General features: G+C 49.4%; 12 protein-coding genes across 12 annotated transcripts; 6 read left to right on the top strand and 6 right to left on the bottom strand.

Moving 5' to 3' along the window:
* Positions 1 to 249: 249 nt before the first annotated feature.
* On the top strand, positions 250 to 2,181 carry N7455_003013 (uncharacterized protein; the record flags this gene model as incomplete). Its single annotated transcript, XM_040955284.2, has 1 exon — positions 250 to 2,181. One exon carries the CDS (start codon positions 250 to 252, stop codon positions 2,179 to 2,181), a length of 1,932 nt encoding a protein of 643 aa, XP_040814395.2.
* A 768-nt stretch (positions 2,182 to 2,949) lies between these two features.
* N7455_003014 (Hsp20/alpha crystallin family protein) lies at positions 2,950 to 3,552 on the bottom strand (the record flags this gene model as incomplete). The annotated part of the gene is made up of 1 exon (XM_040955130.2): positions 2,950 to 3,552. One exon carries the CDS (start codon positions 3,550 to 3,552, stop codon positions 2,950 to 2,952), a length of 603 nt encoding a protein of 200 aa, XP_040814285.2.
* Positions 3,553 to 4,246: 694 nt separating this feature from the next.
* Positions 4,247 to 4,673, bottom strand: N7455_003015 (succinate dehydrogenase assembly factor 1; the record flags this gene model as incomplete). The annotated part of the gene is made up of 3 exons (XM_040955222.1): positions 4,247 to 4,370; positions 4,504 to 4,535; positions 4,593 to 4,673. The coding sequence occupies 3 exons, from the start codon at positions 4,671 to 4,673 to the stop codon at positions 4,247 to 4,249; spliced, it is 237 nt and encodes a 78-aa protein (XP_040814511.1).
* A 176-nt stretch (positions 4,674 to 4,849) lies between these two features.
* Positions 4,850 to 5,906, top strand: N7455_003016 (fumarylacetoacetate hydrolase family protein; the record flags this gene model as incomplete). The annotated part of the gene is made up of 3 exons (XM_040955142.2): positions 4,850 to 4,864; positions 4,988 to 5,709; positions 5,774 to 5,906. 3 exons carry the CDS (start codon positions 4,850 to 4,852, stop codon positions 5,904 to 5,906), a joined length of 870 nt encoding a protein of 289 aa, XP_040814505.2.
* A 182-nt stretch (positions 5,907 to 6,088) lies between these two features.
* Positions 6,089 to 6,999, bottom strand: pre4 (proteasome core particle subunit beta 7; the record flags this gene model as incomplete). Its single annotated transcript, XM_040955253.2, has 3 exons — positions 6,089 to 6,693; positions 6,770 to 6,917; positions 6,970 to 6,999. The coding sequence occupies 3 exons, from the start codon at positions 6,997 to 6,999 to the stop codon at positions 6,089 to 6,091; spliced, it is 783 nt and encodes a 260-aa protein (XP_040814456.1).
* Positions 7,000 to 7,510: 511 nt separating this feature from the next.
* On the top strand, positions 7,511 to 8,182 carry N7455_003018 (uncharacterized protein; the record flags this gene model as incomplete). Its single annotated transcript, XM_040955178.2, has 1 exon — positions 7,511 to 8,182. The coding sequence occupies one exon, from the start codon at positions 7,511 to 7,513 to the stop codon at positions 8,180 to 8,182; it is 672 nt and encodes a 223-aa protein (XP_040814454.2).
* A 415-nt stretch (positions 8,183 to 8,597) lies between these two features.
* Positions 8,598 to 9,394, bottom strand: N7455_003019 (HCNGP domain-containing protein; the record flags this gene model as incomplete). The annotated part of the gene is made up of 3 exons (XM_040955112.2): positions 8,598 to 9,151; positions 9,217 to 9,265; positions 9,320 to 9,394. The coding sequence occupies 3 exons, from the start codon at positions 9,392 to 9,394 to the stop codon at positions 8,598 to 8,600; spliced, it is 678 nt and encodes a 225-aa protein (XP_040814270.1).
* A 360-nt stretch (positions 9,395 to 9,754) lies between these two features.
* Positions 9,755 to 10,588, top strand: prs3 (proteasome core particle subunit beta 6; the record flags this gene model as incomplete). The annotated part of the gene is made up of 2 exons (XM_040955144.2): positions 9,755 to 9,846; positions 9,901 to 10,588. 2 exons carry the CDS (start codon positions 9,755 to 9,757, stop codon positions 10,586 to 10,588), a joined length of 780 nt encoding a protein of 259 aa, XP_040814293.1.
* A 220-nt stretch (positions 10,589 to 10,808) lies between these two features.
* Positions 10,809 to 11,682, bottom strand: N7455_003021 (pre-rRNA-processing protein PNO1; the record flags this gene model as incomplete). The annotated part of the gene is made up of 3 exons (XM_040955084.2): positions 10,809 to 10,865; positions 10,917 to 11,557; positions 11,613 to 11,682. The coding sequence occupies 3 exons, from the start codon at positions 11,680 to 11,682 to the stop codon at positions 10,809 to 10,811; spliced, it is 768 nt and encodes a 255-aa protein (XP_040814366.2).
* Positions 11,683 to 11,952: 270 nt separating this feature from the next.
* Positions 11,953 to 14,145, top strand: N7455_003022 (mitochondrial distribution and morphology protein; the record flags this gene model as incomplete). Its single annotated transcript, XM_040955260.2, has 3 exons — positions 11,953 to 12,700; positions 12,753 to 13,954; positions 14,014 to 14,145. The coding sequence occupies 3 exons, from the start codon at positions 11,953 to 11,955 to the stop codon at positions 14,143 to 14,145; spliced, it is 2,082 nt and encodes a 693-aa protein (XP_040814414.2).
* A 734-nt stretch (positions 14,146 to 14,879) lies between these two features.
* N7455_003023 (GTPase-activating protein BEM3) lies at positions 14,880 to 19,229 on the top strand. The gene is made up of 3 exons (XM_040955184.2): positions 14,880 to 18,438; positions 18,492 to 19,097; positions 19,153 to 19,229. The coding sequence occupies exons 1-3, from the start codon at positions 15,057 to 15,059 to the stop codon at positions 19,176 to 19,178; spliced, it is 4,014 nt and encodes a 1,337-aa protein (XP_040814377.2). The 5' UTR covers positions 14,880 to 15,056; the 3' UTR covers positions 19,179 to 19,229.
* A 491-nt stretch (positions 19,230 to 19,720) lies between these two features.
* N7455_003024 (uncharacterized protein) lies at positions 19,721 to 20,460 on the bottom strand (the record flags this gene model as incomplete). The annotated part of the gene is made up of 2 exons (XM_040955171.2): positions 19,721 to 20,331; positions 20,391 to 20,460. 2 exons carry the CDS (start codon positions 20,458 to 20,460, stop codon positions 19,721 to 19,723), a joined length of 681 nt encoding a protein of 226 aa, XP_040814515.1.
* Positions 20,461 to 20,588: the final 128 nt, after the last annotated feature.

Consider the following 20,588-nt stretch of genomic DNA (forward strand, 5'->3'; position numbering starts at 1 on the left):
ATTGCGTCCTCTGTGGGCAATCAGGGCGTGGTTTGACGTCAGTCCGGGGCTGCGATCTAATCTGAAAAAAGCTCTATCGGGACAAGCTTGGAAATTCCACTAGGTCACCCCATCGTCGTGCGGGGGAACAGTGATCACCAAGTTATTTTAATTGTATATCATTCTGGTCGTCCCGGCTGTACATGCCCAGTTGAATCTGGCCAGAGCAAATCTCAATCTACCTGCATTGTCTCTGGTGCTTCTGAAGTCATGGGCAACTCCCTATCGAGCAAAGCCAAAGACGAGACCCACCGCTCCAACCGCCTTTCAAAGCCCCTGACGAAGAAGTTCAATGTCAGTCAAAGCGCTCCACGCCTCGAAACAGACCCTTCAACGATCACTTCAGGGCTGATAGGGTGGCAAAACCCGTGGGTTGGCGATAGTATCTCCAGTCCTGTCGTGGAGAAAAGGGGCAGTTATTCTAAAAAGGCAGAGATCCCACCTACCCTTTTTGAAACAGAGTCGCCCGAAGAGACCTCGACCGAGGATCGAACTTTTGGATGTGAACAGAGTCCCACGCACCGTCATCCAATCCGCCCAACCCTGTTGAGCGCAACCTCTTCGAGAAGAACATCGTACCAGTCGGAAACTTGGGAATCAACCTCCCAATCCTCGCCTCTTTATGAGCAGCCACCAAGGCGGGCCAGTTCGACTAGAATCCCCCTACAGAGACACAACAGCGCTGTCTATGAAACCCACATCGGGGATGCGACCTCTTCCAACACCCACTTCTTGGTTGGCAACCAGCGGTTCTCATTAACACGTCGACGATCGCTTCTGACACGACCTGGGGTTGCCACGAGACGAACAACAGGCGCAATTCGGCGCGTCCCATCGCCCATTGGAGAGCCCGAGAACCCCATCGAGGATCCGACTGAGTCAACCGTGCTGCAATGGCCATTGCCATCGACTCAGAGACCGCTGCGTCTGCCATCCCCAGTGCGGCCGACGAGTCCGATGGATGCCCGATATACTCAGCTCGGAGCACTTAAATTAGGGTCTTTGCGAGTGGTAAATGGCTCTGCCTCCCCATGTCCGAGCGACCGCGTTCCTTTGGAGGGGTCCTGCGCTCCAGGTTCTGGCCTTGGTCTTGAGAACATAGAAGTCATTGGGCCTAGCAGAGGCTCGACACTGGAGATTCCATCCTTGTCCGAGTCGAAGAAGACGGACGATGTTCCAGGCAGTCCATTCTCTTTCGAAAAGTCTCCAACCATCACAGTCCAGCCTCGGACAAAATCATTGTTTCCTGGAGATCCAGAAGATGAAGGGATTGTCCTCTGTGACGATACCAGAATCCAGTTGGAGAAAGGTGTTTTGGACGTTGGTCTTTCCCGGAGCACGTCTCAATCCCTCAACAAGTCCGACAGTGGCTACAGCTCCGCCACCTCGGTCCACTCCATACAGCGCAGCCGGACTCAGAGTTCTGCTGGCTCACAGACGTCTGGCTCATGTGGCGCAGACAGCTCAAAGAATGTCTGTATCCTGAAAGACTCGGCTTCAGGTAGATCTGGCGATAAAGTCCTGCGTCCCCCGAGCCTGCAGACACAACCGGATAACTACTCGAGGTTGCATCCAGCCGCTTCTCGCTGGTACGATTCGACCGACCCAACTCCCATCGCTTCGTCGCGATCACGTCGGTCAACGTTGTGTGCGCCCCGATACACGGAATATTCTTCGCCGCGCGAATCCGTCTTCGAAGTCAAGTCTACCGCTGTGGTCTCTATTCCACACCCGAGCCAACAAGGATTCACCAGAGGACCTTTCTATGGAGATCGATTGTCCTTGGGCTCGTCTGACCTCGGATCTACGACTGGGTCTACCACAAGTGGAGAATCAACTGCTGAAACCAAGGAGCGACTTCGCAGATCGGTCTCTGAGTATCAAATGCATGCAGAGTATAATAATACACAACTCTCTCGATCCAAAAGCCGACGGGGGAGTCGCATCTGGAGCAAGAAACCAGGCGTGGAAGCTCCTCCGCTGCCCACTATCACATCCCCGGGTTACTTGCAAGATGACCTTGACCTTGATTCTGAGTTGACTTCCTCCGAGCCGATGCGAGGCCGGTCTCGAAGCCGAACCAATGACTATCACCGTCGTCGGTTGACGAAAGTCCGTCAGCAGACGGATTTGTGCATATAATGACTTCTTCCTTTTTTTCTGGGTTATTGACATTTCCGGTAATGATTTTATTGACCTTTGCGCCTTGTCTTGGATGTTATTTTAATTTTGGATCTTGTCTCGTCTGTCTATGGCGTCTACAAAAGTTCATCATGGAGTTTGATTTGTTTTCTTTTTTGGGGGGGGATTTGGCGGGATTTTGGAACACATTTTGGATATGGAGTCTTATTAGGTATACCCTTTTTTTGGAATTGGAAGTGGACTTGGTGCGAATCATATCTGGCGTTTGTACACAAATCCATGAATTCGGTATGCCATCGTGATATCTTTCGCAATTTTAGGCTTTTCTTGGCCACTTAGTCTAGTCCCCGAAATGCATGCATGACCCCCCGATGGGATACGATCTCAGACTTCGGCTATCTTGCCTTGCTATGCATATCCCTCACCGTGTGGCTGGTTCACTGGTTCAGAGCTTTCCTGGCCATTCATTTCTACAAAGTAAGGTTATCCAGTTACGCAAGGGGCTGTTAGTTTAGCATTGCAGGCGCAGGGCCAACGTAGCTAAGTTCTCTAGGGCCTACCAACTAACGTAGGTGCATATTACATGTCTACAGACGGGATATTAATGTAATAAACATCATTTTAGATTAATTATCATAACAAATTCAGATCATAGAAGTACAAATTCAGCAATGCAAGGAAAGAAACGCTACCCGGAGATCCCAATGCAATCAAATATATCGAGTTCATGGATTCAAACCCAATAACACTCATAACGTTGATTTCAAATCAGAGGATGCGGATCTTCTTCGGCGTAGGAATCGCCTCTTTCGGCACAATAACAGACAAAACACCATTCTTCAGACTCGCGCGGACATTATCCTGATCAACACGCGCGGTAAAGCTAAAAGTGCGCTGGAAGTCACCGATCGACCTCTCCTTAGCCCAGAAATGAGGCTGGTCGTTCTCGGTGGGGTGCGAAGCAGTGTTGGAAGCAGCGGTGTCGGCCGAGCTAGTCGACTCTGCATCCTCGTCTTCAACGGTAGCTTGGTGCCAGCCTGCAGGAGATGCGCTGCGGCTTGAGCTGGCATCGTCAGTGTGGTTGTCGTCATTGATGGAGTCGCGGTCTGTGTGGCCCTTGATCACGAGTGTGTGTGGATCGGTGAATTCGATCTCGATGTTGCTCTGGTCCACGCCGGGCAGTTCGCCGTCGAGACGGTAGGCATGGGTCAACTCGCGCACGTCAAATGCGGGCATAAAGGAGGGCCTGCGTGCTTGGGGCTTGGAGCACTTGTAGGACTTGGGACATTGGTGAGGGTTGTATTGGTTTTGAGCCTCGTAGTCATTGAAGAGGAAGAGTGGCGAAAGGCCGGATTGGGAGAAGAAGGCCATTGTTTTGGATTTTTGGGATGTTTGGATTGAAGAGGATTGGACGATAGATATATGAGTATCTGAGAGGCTGTGAAGATTGTATTCTGATTTAATTGACCTGGAATATCTGCCATTTTATATCTGTGGTGTTGGTTGTACCTGAGGCTCATTGCTTATACTCCAGCGGAAGCATCCAGAAACTAGTGGAGCAGTCGACAAGCCGCCAGCAACTTCAAGGAACAACCACTTCATTCCATACATACATAGTTCTAATAATCCAATGACTGTGACAAATCCAATTTCTATACAATATGAATAATGTGCGATTGGTAATTAATTGTGAACCTCGAAACTTCTAAAAGCTTTACAATGAGTCAACATCGAATAGTGTGGTACGGTTAACAAGCAGGCAGAACACTCCATGACAAAGCTCCAATGACTCAACATGGATTGATTCTCTGATATACTATGATATACTATTATACAAAATGCCTCCAAAACCAGGCTTCAACCACATCATACACATCCATGCCTTTTGCGTAACATGTTCAACATGCTGCTGGAATCGGTCCTAGGTAGAACCGGCGACGCTGGAGATCTCCGATTCTATTTCAATGAGCGAACTGGTAAATATATGAGGCTGAAAGGCGAGACATACAAACTAGCTGCGTAGGCGCCCCGTAGAACTAAGATTCTGGGGTCTGGCGCCGTCCGCTCATCGGATATTGCGGATTCCCGGGGAAGAGTACAACTCGAGCTGTCGATTGCCTTTGCGCAAGAGATATTCAACGGTGCTAAAGTCCTTCTTATTCACCGATAGGTGTTTTTGGAACTCTGCGCTGTATCCCATCTTAGCCGGATTGCACCGATATCTAGGGGGAATGGAATGCCATCGGGAAAGGAAAAAGGGAAGAGAAGGAAAGTATAGGTGAGATAGGGAGATAGGCAGATAGGCAATTGATAAAGTCTTACCGGGCATATTTCTTGAAATTGATCCTGGAGTCCTACAATAGAATAAGGTATCAGCTGAGGTTGACGTAGGATGAGGCGATAGAACCCACCTCGGGCTTATTTCGAATCTCCCGTAGGCATTTTCGGTATAGAGACAGAACGTCCCTCTGGAGACCGGAGAGCCTAGCCATTGCGAATGTCAAAATGAAGAGGGGAAAAGCCTGTAAATCATTGGGTGGAGCTGGATATGTTTGTTTCCCGCTCTGGGGAAAAAGAGTTGTCTTTCCCGGCCGAGTGCTCAGATATCACCCCCATCCATCTCCATTCCCCTCGAACTTCCCAACTTCCCCATATTCCATATTTCGCGATGTCTACATTTACTGTGAGTATGAAAATTGACCTCTATCATTTTAAGATAAACAAAAATGAAGAAAAATAAATACATCAGATTAATTACGTGATCGGAAGTACTCATTGCATCAACATATACTGATTTCCTGAATAGCACCTCATCCGCTTCCTGGCTAAGGATGGCCAAATCTACTACGGCGATGCTATCCTCCCATCCGGAGTGAGCGATATCGCCAAAGCCACCAAGGCCAGAGTCATCCAGGGTGACATCTTCGGCCAGTACCGGATTACCGAGCAGGTCGCAGATGTGAGAATGCTCCTCGCACCCCTCGCCCGTAAGGATATCGGCACAGTCCGATGCCTGGGTCTCAACTATGAGCAACACGCCAAGGAGTCAAACATGCCCATTCCCACGTATCCGATCTTATTCTACAAGCCCGTCACTTCAATTTCCGGACCCGTAGACGATATCCCCGTGGCCCAACTGGCTCAAGAGGGCGAGGGTCTGGATTACGAGTGTGAATTGGTCGCCATTATCGGAAAGGAGGCTACTAATGTCCCTGAAAGCAAGGCGCTGGAATATGTCCTGGGTTATGCTGTCGGTAACGATGTTTCCCACCGCGATTGGCAGATCAAGCGGGGTGGTGGTCAGTGGTCACTGGGTAAGGGCTTCGACGGCTGGGCTCCGTTTGGTCCGGGCATTGTTTCTTCTAGTGTGATTTCGGATCCGAATAATTTGGCTATCTCGACCAAGTTGAATGGGCAGACGGTCCAGTCTTCCTCAACTAAGGATATGATCTTCGGCGTGGCTAAGACGATAGCTTTCCTGTCTCAGGGAACTACGCTCTTGCCTGGAGATATTATCTTCACTGGAACGTGAGTACATCCTTATAAGCAAGCAAGTGGATATTTGGATTTGATAGACTGACTATTTTGATAGACCCCAAGGTGTGGGTATGGGCCGCAAGCCTCAGGTGTGGTTGAAGGATGGTGATGAAGTCGAGGTTGCGCTGGAGGGCGTCGGGTCCTGTGTCAACCGGGTGGTCTTTGACAAGCCTAGCGCCAAGCTCTAAATTTATTTCTCTTGAACTTGCCTAGAAACCAATGAAAGGGTTGATACTGGTTCAAGTTGTACATAACTACCTGCACGTTTCAGTCTTTGCAATTGATCATTGTGGTTATTTGGACCCAAAAATTATCTTTGAACCCGTAATTCCGTGTGCATTACATGTAAAAGAAAAACATAAATAAGGATCTAAGCAGTCTGGGCGCCGTATCCCCTGATTCTCTCGGCAAAGGCCCAGCTCTGACCCTGAATCTGCTCATCCTCCTTCAGCTCAATACCATCCTTCGTGATCACGGCTATCGAGTACTTGTCGGTACTTCGTGCATCGCGGTAGAACAGAACCTTCAAGCACTCCTTCAAGGCCTCAATGGCTTCTTCCTTGCTGACTTGTTCAAGGGGGGTACCCTCGGGGAACTTGCGGCGCAGGATCGGAACTGCAAGATGAGCACCAAATCCTGTAGCCAGATGAGGAGCAGAGAATGTTGTTCCGAGCAAATCTGCGGAGCTAAGGAAGGGCTCTCCCTCCGCATCGAAACCCGCGACAAGGACGTGGTTCCACAGCGGGTTGAACTCGGAGCGTCGTTTGTAGAAGACCTTTGCAAGGTAGGTGTGCAGGTTCTTGGCGTTGAGCATGTTACCGTGAGGTGAGTAGTTCTCCTTGATATCCATGGAGTCGAGGAGACGGTCGAGATATTGCATGTCGGAAACGTCACCGCCAAAGCCAACCATTGCCTTATCGCCGAATTTCCGCAGACGCTTCACGTCGGAGAAACGAGCCAGGGATCCGTAGGAGGCTATATTTTCACAAATCATATCATGTCAGATGGCAATGTAGCAAAGGAAATGGAACGTGACAATGGAACGGCATACCCAGGTTGTCGGTAGCTATAACGACTCCGCCATTAAACTTGACACCCACCACTGACGTTCCCGTCACTGCAGGGGATGAGGTATGGGCCTTGGGACCTGTGGTCTGCAAATATGAGTGATCGTAGGCACCGTAGACATCGTTCCTGGGCTGGACGGATAGTTAGCAACAGAGCAAGGACTGGGAAAGTTGTGCCACCTACGCGACCCCAAGCTTCAGGGGAGTGGTTCATGATGAATGGATGTAAATAACAGATTCAACGGGACTCGAATAAAGGAGGTAAATTGCGGACAAGGAGGGAACAACAGATGGATAGTACAGTAAAGTGATGACGATAGATGGGGAGCTACCTTAGGCAGTCGAGCTGACGGAGAGCTCGGCTGACTAAGATTCACGGTCACGGCGGAGCCTACAACATAAGAGGGCTCATATATCAACTACTAGTTATACTAACTATGTGGACTATATGACTATCTTATGTATCCTTTAGAATGCAAATACTTAGAGGAATGGAAGTAAATCATTAGTTTTACTGCACTTATCTAGTTACTCCCGAGGTCTACACTTTTGTCCAACCTAATTTGGTGCTCGTATTCGCTTCCAAAGGGACGATCCCGCATTCTCTGGTTGAATGCATAGCCTCAGAGACTTATGGACCTCGTATAATAGATGACACTGTGCCCGGCAATACCTCCCTCCATTTGACAATTTTTGCATATCCAGCCTTCATTCTGGGGAATTCGATGTCTTCTCCGGATTCAAGTCGTGCTGGGTCAACGGCATCTGCGCCTCCCATTGACGACAATGGCCTTTCACGAGTATATATTATCACCAACCGGCTTTTCCGCAGGCACTACGACATCAACTCGGCAGACGACCAGCCTTTGTTTTACGCCGAAATATCTATGTTCACCCCCAACAAGCCTGACCTAATTCTCCGCGCTGGTACCAGCAGCAAGGCCCCAATTGTGGCTGTCTCTAAATTTCTAAAGTCGTGTGGTGATTACAAAATAGGTATTGGGAACCCTGAGGATGTGATCAACGTCCAGTGGGAGGATATGACCAGGGAACTCCTTCACAAACAAAAATACCGCTTCGAAATGACAGTTCAATGCGCATCTGATCAAACTCAGAGCGAGAGGCGGTCATTCCTGTGGAAGCGAACACGCTCCGTTGGCGTTGAAAATGAAGCACCGTCTAAATGGACTGGCCGGAACTATAAGCTCGTGGATGAGCGCACCGAGCAGGTTCTGGCCGTGTTTTCCGGCGCAAAAAGACCGGGCAGAGTTGGGAAACTTCAAATCAGAGTGGAATACGGAGAGGACTTTGATCGAATGGTGTTGGTTTCTTGCTTAACTCTGTGTGAGAAGGCGAGGCGGCGCAAACAGCGTTCATCCAGTGGTGGCGGAGGCTGAAACAAGTATGATTGTTGCAATGTATGATCCACAAGTATGATAATATACACGAGTCCAAGTGTGCGCTATGTCAATTGAGATGGTATCAACGATCCTCTTTCTAGAGTCATCGGATATACCACCAGTATGTTTCTCCGGGACGGGCACATAGTCTTCGAGTTTGATCGATAGAAGAGTGCTTCTTCCAGAATGATAGGATGCCAGAACGTAAACTCCCTAATCGGGAAGGCAACTACTGCGCCATTGAATATTCGAAGGATTCAGGGTATGTGCTGGAGCCACCTTTTTAGGTCACAAATTTGAATGCCCACATTTCCCGAAAGAGCTGATGCAGTCGAAGCCATTCGGCCTTGCCATCCGAGATCTGGCATACTATGGTTGGTCTTCTTGGTCCAGTTGCCGCTGAATGGAATCCTCAAGCAGATCCAGCAACAAAATCAACCGAGCTTCGCTGGCCCGATGCCTTTTTCTCCTCCGATTGTTTACGGAAATCTTGCTGGGTTCTCAAAAGCTCTTCCTTGAAACCCCAATTGGGTAGATTGGACGGATTCCATAGGTCGGCTGGCAGCGATGTGTCATATTGCGATTGCTCATTGATCCCAGCATGTTCCATCATCTTCTTCAGCAAGCTTGGATTCTTAAGCGATGACGAGCTGGCCAATTTGGAGTTGAAGTGTACGCCTTGCTTTTTGAGCGAGAGGAAATGCTCGAACTTCGCGTTTGCGGCTGGGTTTGGAGATCCAGGAGGTGATGGTGGGATGTCTAGATTAGGAATCGGGGGAAGCGTGAGGTCCTGAACGAGTGCTCGTGAAGCCGAAAAGGGAGATGAGCGTCCACTTGTCAAATGCTTGTCCTCCGAGAGGGGCGCCATGTCGATAGAAGCGGGGCCAAGGACAGGCCCTTCTGGGACTGAGTCGGTGGCAACGTGAAAGCGTGTCTCCGTTAGTTGTTGCTGGGATAGTTTATGATCTATATAAATTGTCAGCGCGAACTCTTGGAGCTTATCGGCCCCGGAGAATTCAGAGGCACGTTACCTTCGTTCTGGCTAGCTTGTGAGGCTGTAGGTGGAATATCCTTGTTACGCTATTGCTTCGGAATTAGAGCCTCTTCAATATTGCTCTTTTGGGGTAAAAATACCTGAACTTTGGGTGAAGGACCCTTGCGCTCTACCTCATCCTCACTGCTGCTCTCATAGTCACCGAGACCAAGCATCACGTCGCAGTTTGTGTCTAGGTACAAGTGTCGAGATTGAAGGGGATCAGGAGGGCACTGGAATGAAATCCAGAGATATGGTCCAGTTAATTTTCGAATCTGAGTATGTCGAACTTGAGTCCAGGAATAAATGAGGCGCCGGTAGTAACTATCGAAATAGCCCTCCAGGGCTCTCGGGGAGCTTGGATATTCCTTACCTAATCAGAAGGCAGCTACCGCATCGCGTCAGACACCCAGCTTCTTTGCTCTCCATCTTCCAGACTCCCCAATCTCGAGAATATCCTACATTCAACACTTTAATCTTCTTTATTAAGCTGCCGTTGTGATATTTTCTCCCGATCAAGCTCCATCTCCCCGAAAATGACGTCGCTCATGGGTAACCAGTCTGGGACTATCGGATACTCCTTCTCTGAGCCAACATCCGCCAATGTCAAGCAACATTCGTTCTACCCGTAAGGAATGACTTGATCAAACCGAGCAGTAACATTGGCTAACAGTTGCACTAGTTACACCGATAATGGCGGTTCCACCCTTGGCATCACGGGTGCTGATTTCGCTATCCTCGCCGGTGACACTCGTTCCACATCAGGCTACAATATCAACTCTCGCATGGTCCCCAAAGTCTTCAAAATTGGCGGTGACGATGAGACCGGCGAGGGAGCTACTATCATTCTTTCCGTTGTGGGTTTCGCCGCGGATGGAAACGCTCTCAAGGAAAAGCTGGACACCGTGGTGAAGATGTACAAGTACCAACATGGGAAATCCATGTCAGTGAGTGCATGTGCACAGCGATTGTCGACCATCCTCTACGAGAAGCGATTCTTCCCGTACTACGTACATGCTATTCTGGCTGGTCTGGATGAGGAAGGCGTGGGAGCTTTGTACAGCTACGACCCGGTGGGATCTTACGAGCGGGAACAGTGCCGAGCTGCCGGTGCGGCATCCAGCTTGATCATGCCTTTCCTGGACAACCAGGTCAACTCCAAGAACCAATACATCCCGGGAAGCGGAGAAGGACATGCCCTTGTGCCCAAGAAGGCTGAGCCTCTGGACAAGGAGACGGCCAAGAAGCTTGTACAGGATGCCTTTACAAGTGCCGTGGAGAGACATATTGAGGTTGGTGATGGTTTGCAAATGGTTATTGTTACACGGGAAGGAATCGAGGAGGTGTTCCACGCCCTGAAGCAGGATTAGAGTATAGGACATGGTAGATCATGGCCTTCTTATCGGGCGCGGGGCCCTTTTTTTTGATCCGTTGATCACAAACATAATCGAGATGAATGAAATTTCCATGAATTGATATCTTTACGTTATACGTCGTCATGTCTAAGGTCAAATAAAAAAAGAAGACAGCGTAAAACCTGATGCACCTGAACGCCCACACCATGCCGGATGAGATATATGAGTCGTGGAATCAGAAGCGTTCCTTCATTCGCGAGGCGACAGTCCGAAGGTTGCCATAAACCTTGCCCTGTTTTGTGTTAGAGAAATTCCTTTGAAGGTTGATACGATCGAGACTTACCGGAGGGCTACCCAAAATCAAGCTGACAATTGCCTCTCGGGCAATGTGAATGTTCTTAAATCCACCCAGAATGTGAATCTTCTGGTCTGCAAGTACCACTCGTGTCCGACTAGCGTTTTCGATGGCAAACTTGGTCTTTCCATCCTTTCCTGCAATACGTCCAATGGCACGACCAAGATGTTCTCCGTTCAGAGTCTTCACATCCTTGATCTCGAAGGTTTGGATGTACAGATCATCAAGTCGGAGAAGAGCAATCGCATCGTCGAGATCGAAGCCAAGAGTGAAGGCCTTGACGAAATCAGCACCTTTTTGCAGAGCTCCCACATCGTTGGTAAACTTGGAGGTTCGCAATTCCACGGATCGGCTTTTGATGTTCATTCGCACTTGCAACTTGAGGTGCTCGACGATAGGAGGGCAGATCTTGGCCCAGCTCGCTTTGAGAGGGGTCATACGGTGCGGTGGGACAGGCACCTTTCGGGTTTCGATCTTATATGCGGTTGCGACGTCCTTAGCCGGGGTGAAGACGGGGCGACCTTCCTCGTCGATGCGCATTTCGGTGTCCTCCGCAGACTCGGCGACGGGGTTAGCCGGGGCGCCCTCGTTCGTGGCTTGTACATCGATCAAAACTTCATCATCCTGATCTATTGATTGTCAGCTATGAAGAGGATTTTTTTGCAGATCAGATCGAGGACTAACCGTGAGAGACAGCCTCAGGCTGGAACTGTAGGGCCTGCTCTGGCTGGCGAATAGCTGTAGGTGCCGACATATTGTGTTGATTAAAGAATGAAGTTTTTTTTTCATAAAATCTGTTATCGCAAAATTTAATCAGTTCCCCCCTCACGGAAAAATGAAGTGTGGGCGGAAGGGAATTTTTTGATGCAAACAAGACAAACTCTGATGATTTCATCCGGGTTCCCTGCAACTCTCGCAAGCTTGGAAGCTTCCTGTCAACAAGTCATCTGCTGTTCATGATACAGTGCGTCTGTCCTGTTTTCTTGTCAAGTTTCACATCCATGTCCAGGATGTAAAGACAAAGATGTCTGCCAATCTGGGACGCCGGTTGTACACCCATATCTGGGGTACAGCAAATCCATTTCTTGGTCGCATACGCATAAATCGCGTATCGGCCCCCGATGCTTATAACTCAAGATTATTTCTCGATTCGTCCCTTTCAAATCACTCTCGACGCATCTCGACACCGTCAAGGAAACCCACTGGTCTCACCAAAAGATTCGCTTCTGGCGGCTTCTTCGTCCTAGGCGTTTCGCCTACCTCAGCTGCTGCAGATACTACGGCAGCATGCATCATCTCCTCTCCCAAAATTGCCGCCCAGTATGTTTGGAAGCGAACTTTGCATACCTCGAACGACCATCGGCATGGGAAAGAAGCCTCTCAAGACACTCATGAACGCGACGAAAATGATCATTCCCAGAAACTCGGGAAATTCGGCAAGGATACATCCACCACACATTCACAAGCCAAACTACCCCAAGATACTCAACAACACACAACGAACAATCGTCACTTGATGGATCGCTTATCACATATGCCCCACCTACATCGGCCAACCAAGGAGGAGCTTTTGGCCGCAGCAACTGGGTTCTGGTCACGCCTCAAAGTACGATTCAAATGGTTCTCTATAAGAAGTGTCCGTCCTTACAATATGGATGAGATAGCTGCGCTATTCTCGTGGGTTTTGCTGGGCCACATCGTCTGGGTCGTCGTGGGAACTACCACTTTCTTCTCGCTTCTGATCCTTGCGATCAACACAGTCTTTGCTCAAGGTATGTCTGTTTTTCGTTGCAGTAAGACATGGGTACTAATGTGCTTGGACAGAAACATTGGCAGGGTGGGTAGGAAACTATCTCACCAAGTCTTCTGGAGTTAAAGTTGTTTTTGAGTCTGCAATTGTGCCCAAATGGAAAAATGGCGTCATCACGTTCAAGAATGTATTTGTGTCAAAACGGCCAGGCCAAGGCACAGGTCATGTCAGTAAGGGCTCGCCGAAGTCTGCAGCAGCCGCGGCCGCAGCTCGAGGTGACACTGGATCCGAAGATGCCCAGGTAGTATCTGATGAAGAGGAAGATACCAACTATACACAATTTGATTTGTCGATCGAGACGGTCAACGTGACATTATCATTTACCAAATGGCTCAATGGAAAGGGCCCACTTCATGATGTTGAGGTGAAAGGCATACGAGGTGTTGTCGACCGCCGCCATGTTTACTGGCCGGAGGAGGATTTAGATCCTAAATCCTACCGACATGAGCATACTCCCGGTGACTTTGAGATTGACTCTTTCAAGATGCATGATTTGCTTGTCACCATCTACCAACCGGATAACTTCCGACCCTTCTCCGTGAGCATCTTCTCATGCGACCTCCCTCAGTTGCGGAAACAATGGCTCTTTTACGATTTCCTCTCTGCCAATATGATGTCTGGGTCGTATGATAACTCTTTGTTCACAATTCATGCTCGTCAAAGCCATGGATTCACGGGCATTCGGCAGGATAGCGAAGCAGAAGACGACGGCAAGCCAAGCCCGTGGAAGAAACATAACAGAATTCGAGTCGACGGGCTCAATGTCGACCATCTCAACCGCGGTGTTCAGGGTCCCTTCTCTTGGATTCACGAAGGAACTGTGGATATTGTGGCCGACATCATGTTACCTGCCGAAAACGATGAGAGCTTAGCCAAGGTGATGGTCGATTTCTATGACCGGTTAGAAACTACTGTCACCACCAATCGTTACCCGGAGCCTCTATCTTCATCCTCCAGTCCAGAATCAGAGACTGAAGATCGACGTTTCCTCGCCATGGATTTGCGCGTGCACCTCAACAACGTTCGGGCTGTCGTACCCATCTTCACCCGGGACCTTTCTTATATCAACAACGCACTGATCCGTCCTATTGTTGCCTATATCAACTCCAAGCGCACTTTTATTCCCGTCAATTGCCGCCTAGTCAAGCGCGTTGGAGATTTCGATGGAAGCTGGACCGTCTTTGACAGTGGCCTGATGGATGACCTGTCAGCTGCAGTGAGTACCCTTTTTTTTCGTGCCCTACAAGACCTTATCATTGCTGACAACCTCTCCAGACCTATGACGCGTTTGCCCGAGATGTCGTGGATGATCAAGCCCGGAAAAGGCGGTTCAAGAAAGTTGGGTTCTGGTCCCTTCAGCTGGCCGCCCAGGCTATTTTCATGGGCATGGCTGGAAACATCGCCTAATTGTACTATTGTGTACTTCATTTGACTGGCGTTTTTTCTTTCTTTTTTTCATATTTGGTCTGTATTATAGTCATTGCGGTCGCATTTACAGGAGCCTAGGTCATTTTTCAAGATAGAATCCATCTCAACCCAAGGAAACAGAACTCAACCCAGTCCAACTGTGAGACTCCAGGTATTCCCCTGGACGTTCAAAACATTCCAATTACCAACTTCCAATAGCCCTAGATCACTTTCATACCACTCTGGTTTCACTGCAGTTGTGCCGAATGCTAGGACGGCTTTGTACTACAAAAAAGTCTATATATCCATTTCCCCTTATGTAGTGTTAGTAAAGGGCTATTATATATAATACACTCCTCGATTTATATTTTTTTTTTAAAAAAAAAGAAAAGAAGAGAAGAAAAAGGAGCAGAAAGAAAAAGCATACGATCCTGATGATACCTAGGTACCCTTACTCTCTTAGGTAACTCGGGGTAGAGAGACTGAGACGGGAGATTGAAAGGGATCAGGTTTGCATACCAACGCATCTCAAATCATCTTCCTCACTTCCTCTTCTTTTTCCTTCTTCAAAAGTACCGAAGTTGTCCCATCCAACTTCTTTTATATTTATCTTGTTTACTTTTATTTGTTATTATTCCCATTAGCTCGAGGCCCCCTTTTCCTCCCCCCCCCCCACTTGACTTTCTTAAGCTCCCGAGGTCTCTCACCCTCTCAACACTCATTCTCTGTGCCACCAGGGAGTGTTTTTCCCGCTATTTTCTTTCCAATCGGTTGATCGGTTTATAAGACCCCTTTTCCCCTCACTAGCGCTTAAGCTTCAGCTTCCGGGGTTCCGCGCTTTCGCCCCTTGGGCCTTCGCCTCGTGTCGCCCCCGAACGTGACCCCTCTGATGAGTCTCGATTCTTACAGCCATGTCGCAAGTTCCGCGAGGGAATAATGAAAGCTCGCCAACTTCTAAGAATCAGTCCGGTTATCCAGCCAATAACGGCCTCATACCGCGAGATTATTTAGCTCGATCCGATCAACGCCCCGGACCTGCTCCTGGTTCTCGACACATCACACCTTCCCCGTTGCATACAAGTTCCCTGCCCCAGTCGTACCGTGTCGACGGCTCTGGATCATCCCAGAGTCCCCTATCTCCGAAATCCGGCAACCCTCCTTCCTCCCAGAATCGGTCGCCAATCACTCGTGTGGCCAATGCACCATACTCTGCGCCGCCCTTCAGCACTGGTCAGAGTCTGTCGCAATCACCAGAAATGGAAGGAACAGAATCGGTGAATTCCAGAAGCAGGCCTGGCGAGAGCAATATGCCCAAATCATCCCGTGCGCCAGAGCCCGATCGATCTGCCTCTTCTTCGGTCAGCTCTATACATTCGATGCCGGGAGATCGCGCACCCAATCGTGCCATGCCTCGTACCTCATCGATTGACTCTGCTATTTCATCCCTGTCCTCCAGCTCTCAGAGATCGGCCTTTGATGTCAATGCTCTGAGTACAGCCGACATTAATAATCTCATCAATGCGGCTGGATCTGCCGAGGCTGTGATCATGCACCTCTTGAAAGAGAAACACCAAGCGGCCTCTCAGAACGCGCAACTTTGGAAATTGGTTGACAAACAGAGGACTTTAATCCTCGGCCTTAATAAGGATCTAGAGCGTGCTTTCCAAGAGAAGGATAAATACCGGAAGAAACTCAAAGATATACAAGACGCTCCACCATTGCCCGTTGCCGCACCCTTAGCTACTGTGGCCGCACCGAGCAGCGACAACGAGAATGCGTCGCGCAAACCTGACCAACCATCGATTGTCCCACCATCTGAAGCCTCTCGGCGGGGCTTCGAAAACACCACAAGCCCAGTCTCTGCCACAGATCTCCCGTCCCCAGTAGGAGATGGAATGAGCAGGTTCCCGCACCCAAATCGCAAACCACCACCTGCGCCTCTGAATCTACGACAAGCAGACAATACAAGGGAATCTTTAGCTTCCGACTCCGATTCCGGTTCCGATTACGGTGATGCCCAGGATATAGATGGGATTCCGAGTGGGGGCCGTGGGCGGAGAAAGACGAGAGAGCAGGACGACCAGGGCCGCGAAGCTGCGCTGCAGAAGGATATAGTTGAGTCTACCGGTTCTGTGGGACTACCTCAGGCAGCGTCCTCTCACAGCTCCCGGGATACAGCAACGTGTAGCCCGGAAACGGTCCCCAGGGAGATTTCTACGAGATCACCGCCAAATGTGGGGGATTCTAATTCACTGGGGTCGCTTTTGGGCTCCCGGCCGCCCCCCGCTTCGTCTTTTAATGGGCGCTCTATTGCTGCGATGCCAATGAGCCCTGGACTGCCTTTGAGCCCGAGACCAGAAGATCGACCCATTAATTCACCCATGCCTCGAATGCCACGAGACATGTCCACCTCCATGGCGGCCGGGTATCAGGCTCCAGGATTGCCACTCTCGCCAAGAATGGCAAACCACCCCACGGGCTTTGCTCCCATCCCTTCGGGACGTCCTATCCCATCAATCGATCCCACAGTCATGATTGATAGCCCGAGATCTACAAATTTCCCCGACAATCAAATTTACCGAGGATTGATGTCTGATGAATATCAAGGCCTGCTTTTGCCTCCAAACGCCCTTCCTCTGGTTCAAGTCAGAGTATCTTCGTCGCGGCTTCGTCCTTCCCGGAACAGCTATATGGTGTCCAGGCCCCTGGACGAGGAGCCTGTTTTTACTCTCAGTGTGATCCTACGCTCAGAGATGTCAGAACTATGGCGAGTTGAAAAGGTCATCGGTGCTTTGCCTCAGCTGGATCAAAAAGTCCGACAATCTTCTCAGTTCCCCGGAAAGCTACCGGATAGAAGTATTTTCAGCGGACACTCCCCTGCTAAGGTTGACTTGAGACGCGCCGCGCTGAATGCGTACTTCGACAAACTTTTGGACACTCCAATGGATGAGAATGCCGCGCTAGCTGTCTGCCAATTTTTGACAAGTGATGCCATTGAGCCTCGAGACGACGAGACAAGCCTGCTGAAGGGTCTCGCCCAGACAAGGCCCGATATGCCACGTGGACCAGACGGAAAGCCTCAGAAGGAAGGTTATTTGACCAAACGAGGCAAGAACTTTGGTGGTTGGAAAGCCAGATATTTTGTTCTCGATGGACCCGAACTGAGATACTACGAATCTCCCGGTGGTCCGCACATGGGTACTATTAAACTTCATCATGCTCAGATCGGCAAGCAATCGCCAAAATCCACCGAGAATGCTTCACCTCATGGGGGCGAGGAAGACTCTGACAACCAGTATCGCCATGCGTTTTTGGTTTTGGAACCGAAGAAAAAGGATTCTTCGGCACTTGTTCGGCATGTTCTTTGCGCAGAGAGCGACGAGGAGCGCGATACATGGGTCGATGCTCTCATGGAATATGTTGAGAATGCTTCTTCCGAGAATGAGGGACGTGGCAGCGTATCTTCCAAAAGTCAACCTCAGTCTCAAGATGAATCAATACAGCAAAAGCAACTACTGTCCGGAGCTGAGGCCAAGTCTAAAATATTCAACGGAAGCAAGAGATCCGGCCGAGGAGTTGATAGTCCCGATCAGGATCTCGGAGGCTCTGTGCAGGTTTTCAGTTTTGAAGACGCAGTGCAAGCTGATCCTCCGACTATTGGTTCCACTATCGAGCAAGCTCCTCGATCCCCACTCCCGTCGGCTTTGTCAACAGAGTTCAGGGATATGACTATGTCTTCTCCCGATCACACAATGCAGTCTCCCAGACTGATATCTAGACCCACTAACGGCACCGTCATCCAAGACGTGGAAGCCTGGGGCAACAAAGCGAAGACATCGACGAAAGAGAAGAAACGCAGTATCTGGGGTTTCCGCACCAGGTCCTCTTTCGATCTTGCCGCCCAGGCCAGTGGCGATACATCAGTAGCAACCAACAATGTTGAGCGGACAGGTCCTGTTAGGCCTGTATTCGGCATACCCTTGGCAGAGGCTGTACAAGACTGTGGACCACCAGGCATTGACGTGGAGCTGCCGGCAGTGGTTTACCGCTGCATTGAATATCTCCATGCTAAGGAAGCAGCCTTGGAGGAAGGAATCTTCCGTCTAAGCGGTTCCAATGTGGTGATCAAAGCTTTGAAAGAACGTTTCAACACTGAAGGTGATGTTGACTTCGTGTCTGGAGATCAATATTACGACATTCATGCTGTGGCTTCTCTCTTCAAGCAATACCTTCGAGAGCTCCCAACGACGGTTTTGACCCGGGAGCTTCATTTGGACTTCCTTCGCGTTCTTGGTATGTACACACTTGGTGGTGTATTATTTTCTCCTGCTAACCTGGCTGAACAGAACTTGACGATCGGCAAAAGAAGGTCGCTGCCTTCAATTCTCTAGTGCATAGATTGCCTAGGCCCAATCTTGCGTTGCTCCGGGCTCTATCGCAGTTCTTGATCGAGATTGTGAACAATTCCGTTGTGAACAAGATGACGGTCAGGAACGTGGGCATTGTCTTCGCCCCGACTCTCAATATTCCAGCGCCAGTCTTCTCAATGTTCCTCACGGACTACGACAGTATCTTTGGGGATACTGATTCGAGTTTTGCCAAGTCGGCTACGGAAATGACAGTTGAAAACACACTCACGCCCGATGATATTCGTTCCCCCCGTCATCAAATGTTCTCGGATCTCCCTACGCCTTCGTACCAGCAGACTTCGTTCCAACCCACTAGTAACGTGAACGGTCCTTCCGATGACCCCAGGACACACTATGATACTGGCTTTACCCCGATGCAACCTAGCTATGACCAACCGACGTCGTCCAAGCATGAGCAGTACAACCAACCTGCGGGTGCCGGCGCTTCTTATTCTTCTTTGAATGGCATGTTGGGGCCTAGCTCGGAAGACACTCGCTCAGCAAAAACGAAGCGACGGGAGAGTTCAATGCTCTTTATGGATGGTAAGACCCAAGCACGAGATGATCCTCATGACCTTTACTAATACTGTCCATGAAGATCCTTCCTTCTACCAGGGCAAGTGAATTATGATTCGCTTCTCGCTGGTCTTTTTCTATTCTTTTTTTCCCCACGCCCTTCTGATTTTGGACTATCCCAGTGGTCATGCCGCTCTTGTCCCGAAAATTATGACTTGCACGACTGCAGAATGATGATTTAACCCACTTGGCAATCTCAGCCATCCAAGTCGCGAGGGAATGTTTTAATGATAATGGTAATCAAGATGCGCACACCAAATTTAATGGGTTGTCCATCTTGGAGTTGAGAGTTCCCATGCCATGGTCAGCAACTTTTGACCGTCGTTATACCCCCCTTCTTTTTTTCCTCCTTCATTTTCTTCTTCGCGTTTTTATTTCTTTCACCCCATATTTCAGCGCTTCGACTATGGCTTGATGTCCATACATTATTATCTGCTCTTATTTATCTGGAAATTTAGTCCACGGTTACGCGATATGGAGGCTGGCACGATTTGCCGATTTATTTATTTTACAATTTACACGATCTGTGATGGCGGAATATAAATTTTATTTCATCTATATGCAACATCAATTCCCGTGGCCTCGTTCACTCAGAATCGTTTTGTCCTTTCTCCTCTCCAGAGACCCATGAGTTCACCGGTCTCACTTGTCCAATCTCGGACACCGTCCACCAAGGCTTTTGCCATTCCCTTGTTCTTGGACTTGGCATCAGAGGGACCTAGGCCAGTGGAGTTGGCCCCGGTGACATACTCAGAGCCCATACTTGGCAACACGTTTTCCCCCGCGCTCAGACTAACAAACAGAGCGAATGGAACAAGCCAAACGCACAACCCAAAGTATGAAGCTACTTCGGAGAAAGAGGGCATCTCATCGTAATTGACTCCATATGGTTGACGCCAGTTGTTCGACGGAGGCAAAGGCTTCGAGAAGTGGCGGAACCATAGCCAGTGGTTGAGACCAACTAGAAGGCAGGAGAGGAGGAAAAGAGGATCGGTGAGTTTCACGATAGGGAATCGGCGCAAATTGCTGGCGTAGACCATGTGCGACGCAATGCTCAGTAGAGATAGTGACACAGGGAAACGGTCAATAATCATAAGCAGAACTTGTATCGCGACGATGCCGTAGATCAGACGGGTCAATACACGGCGGGCAAGAACCGTATGTTCTTCCACAAGCTCAGATAGATAGTAGAGTCCCGAAGCTAGAGTTTCAAATGTCAGCTTTTTCCATTGTTTGTCACGATTCCATGTGCCTCCGTACCTATGGCCAAGGTGAGAAAGGCAAACCCGACAACCACGCCGAAATATCCGACGAGTGGTAGAATCCACATGATGCGTAGTGAATATAGAGCTATCGAACGGTGACAGTGTTGGAAAGTAATGCAGGAGGCAATCAGCCTCAGAGAAGAGAGATTCGAGACGCAATCGGAGAAACGTGGACGTTTTGGGGTACGGATGC

This window comes from Penicillium solitum (genome assembly GCF_028829755.1).
Source record: "Penicillium solitum strain IBT 25940 chromosome Unknown utg000001l_segment0_segment0, whole genome shotgun sequence".
NCBI classification, from domain to species: domain Eukaryota; kingdom Fungi; phylum Ascomycota; class Eurotiomycetes; order Eurotiales; family Aspergillaceae; genus Penicillium; species Penicillium solitum.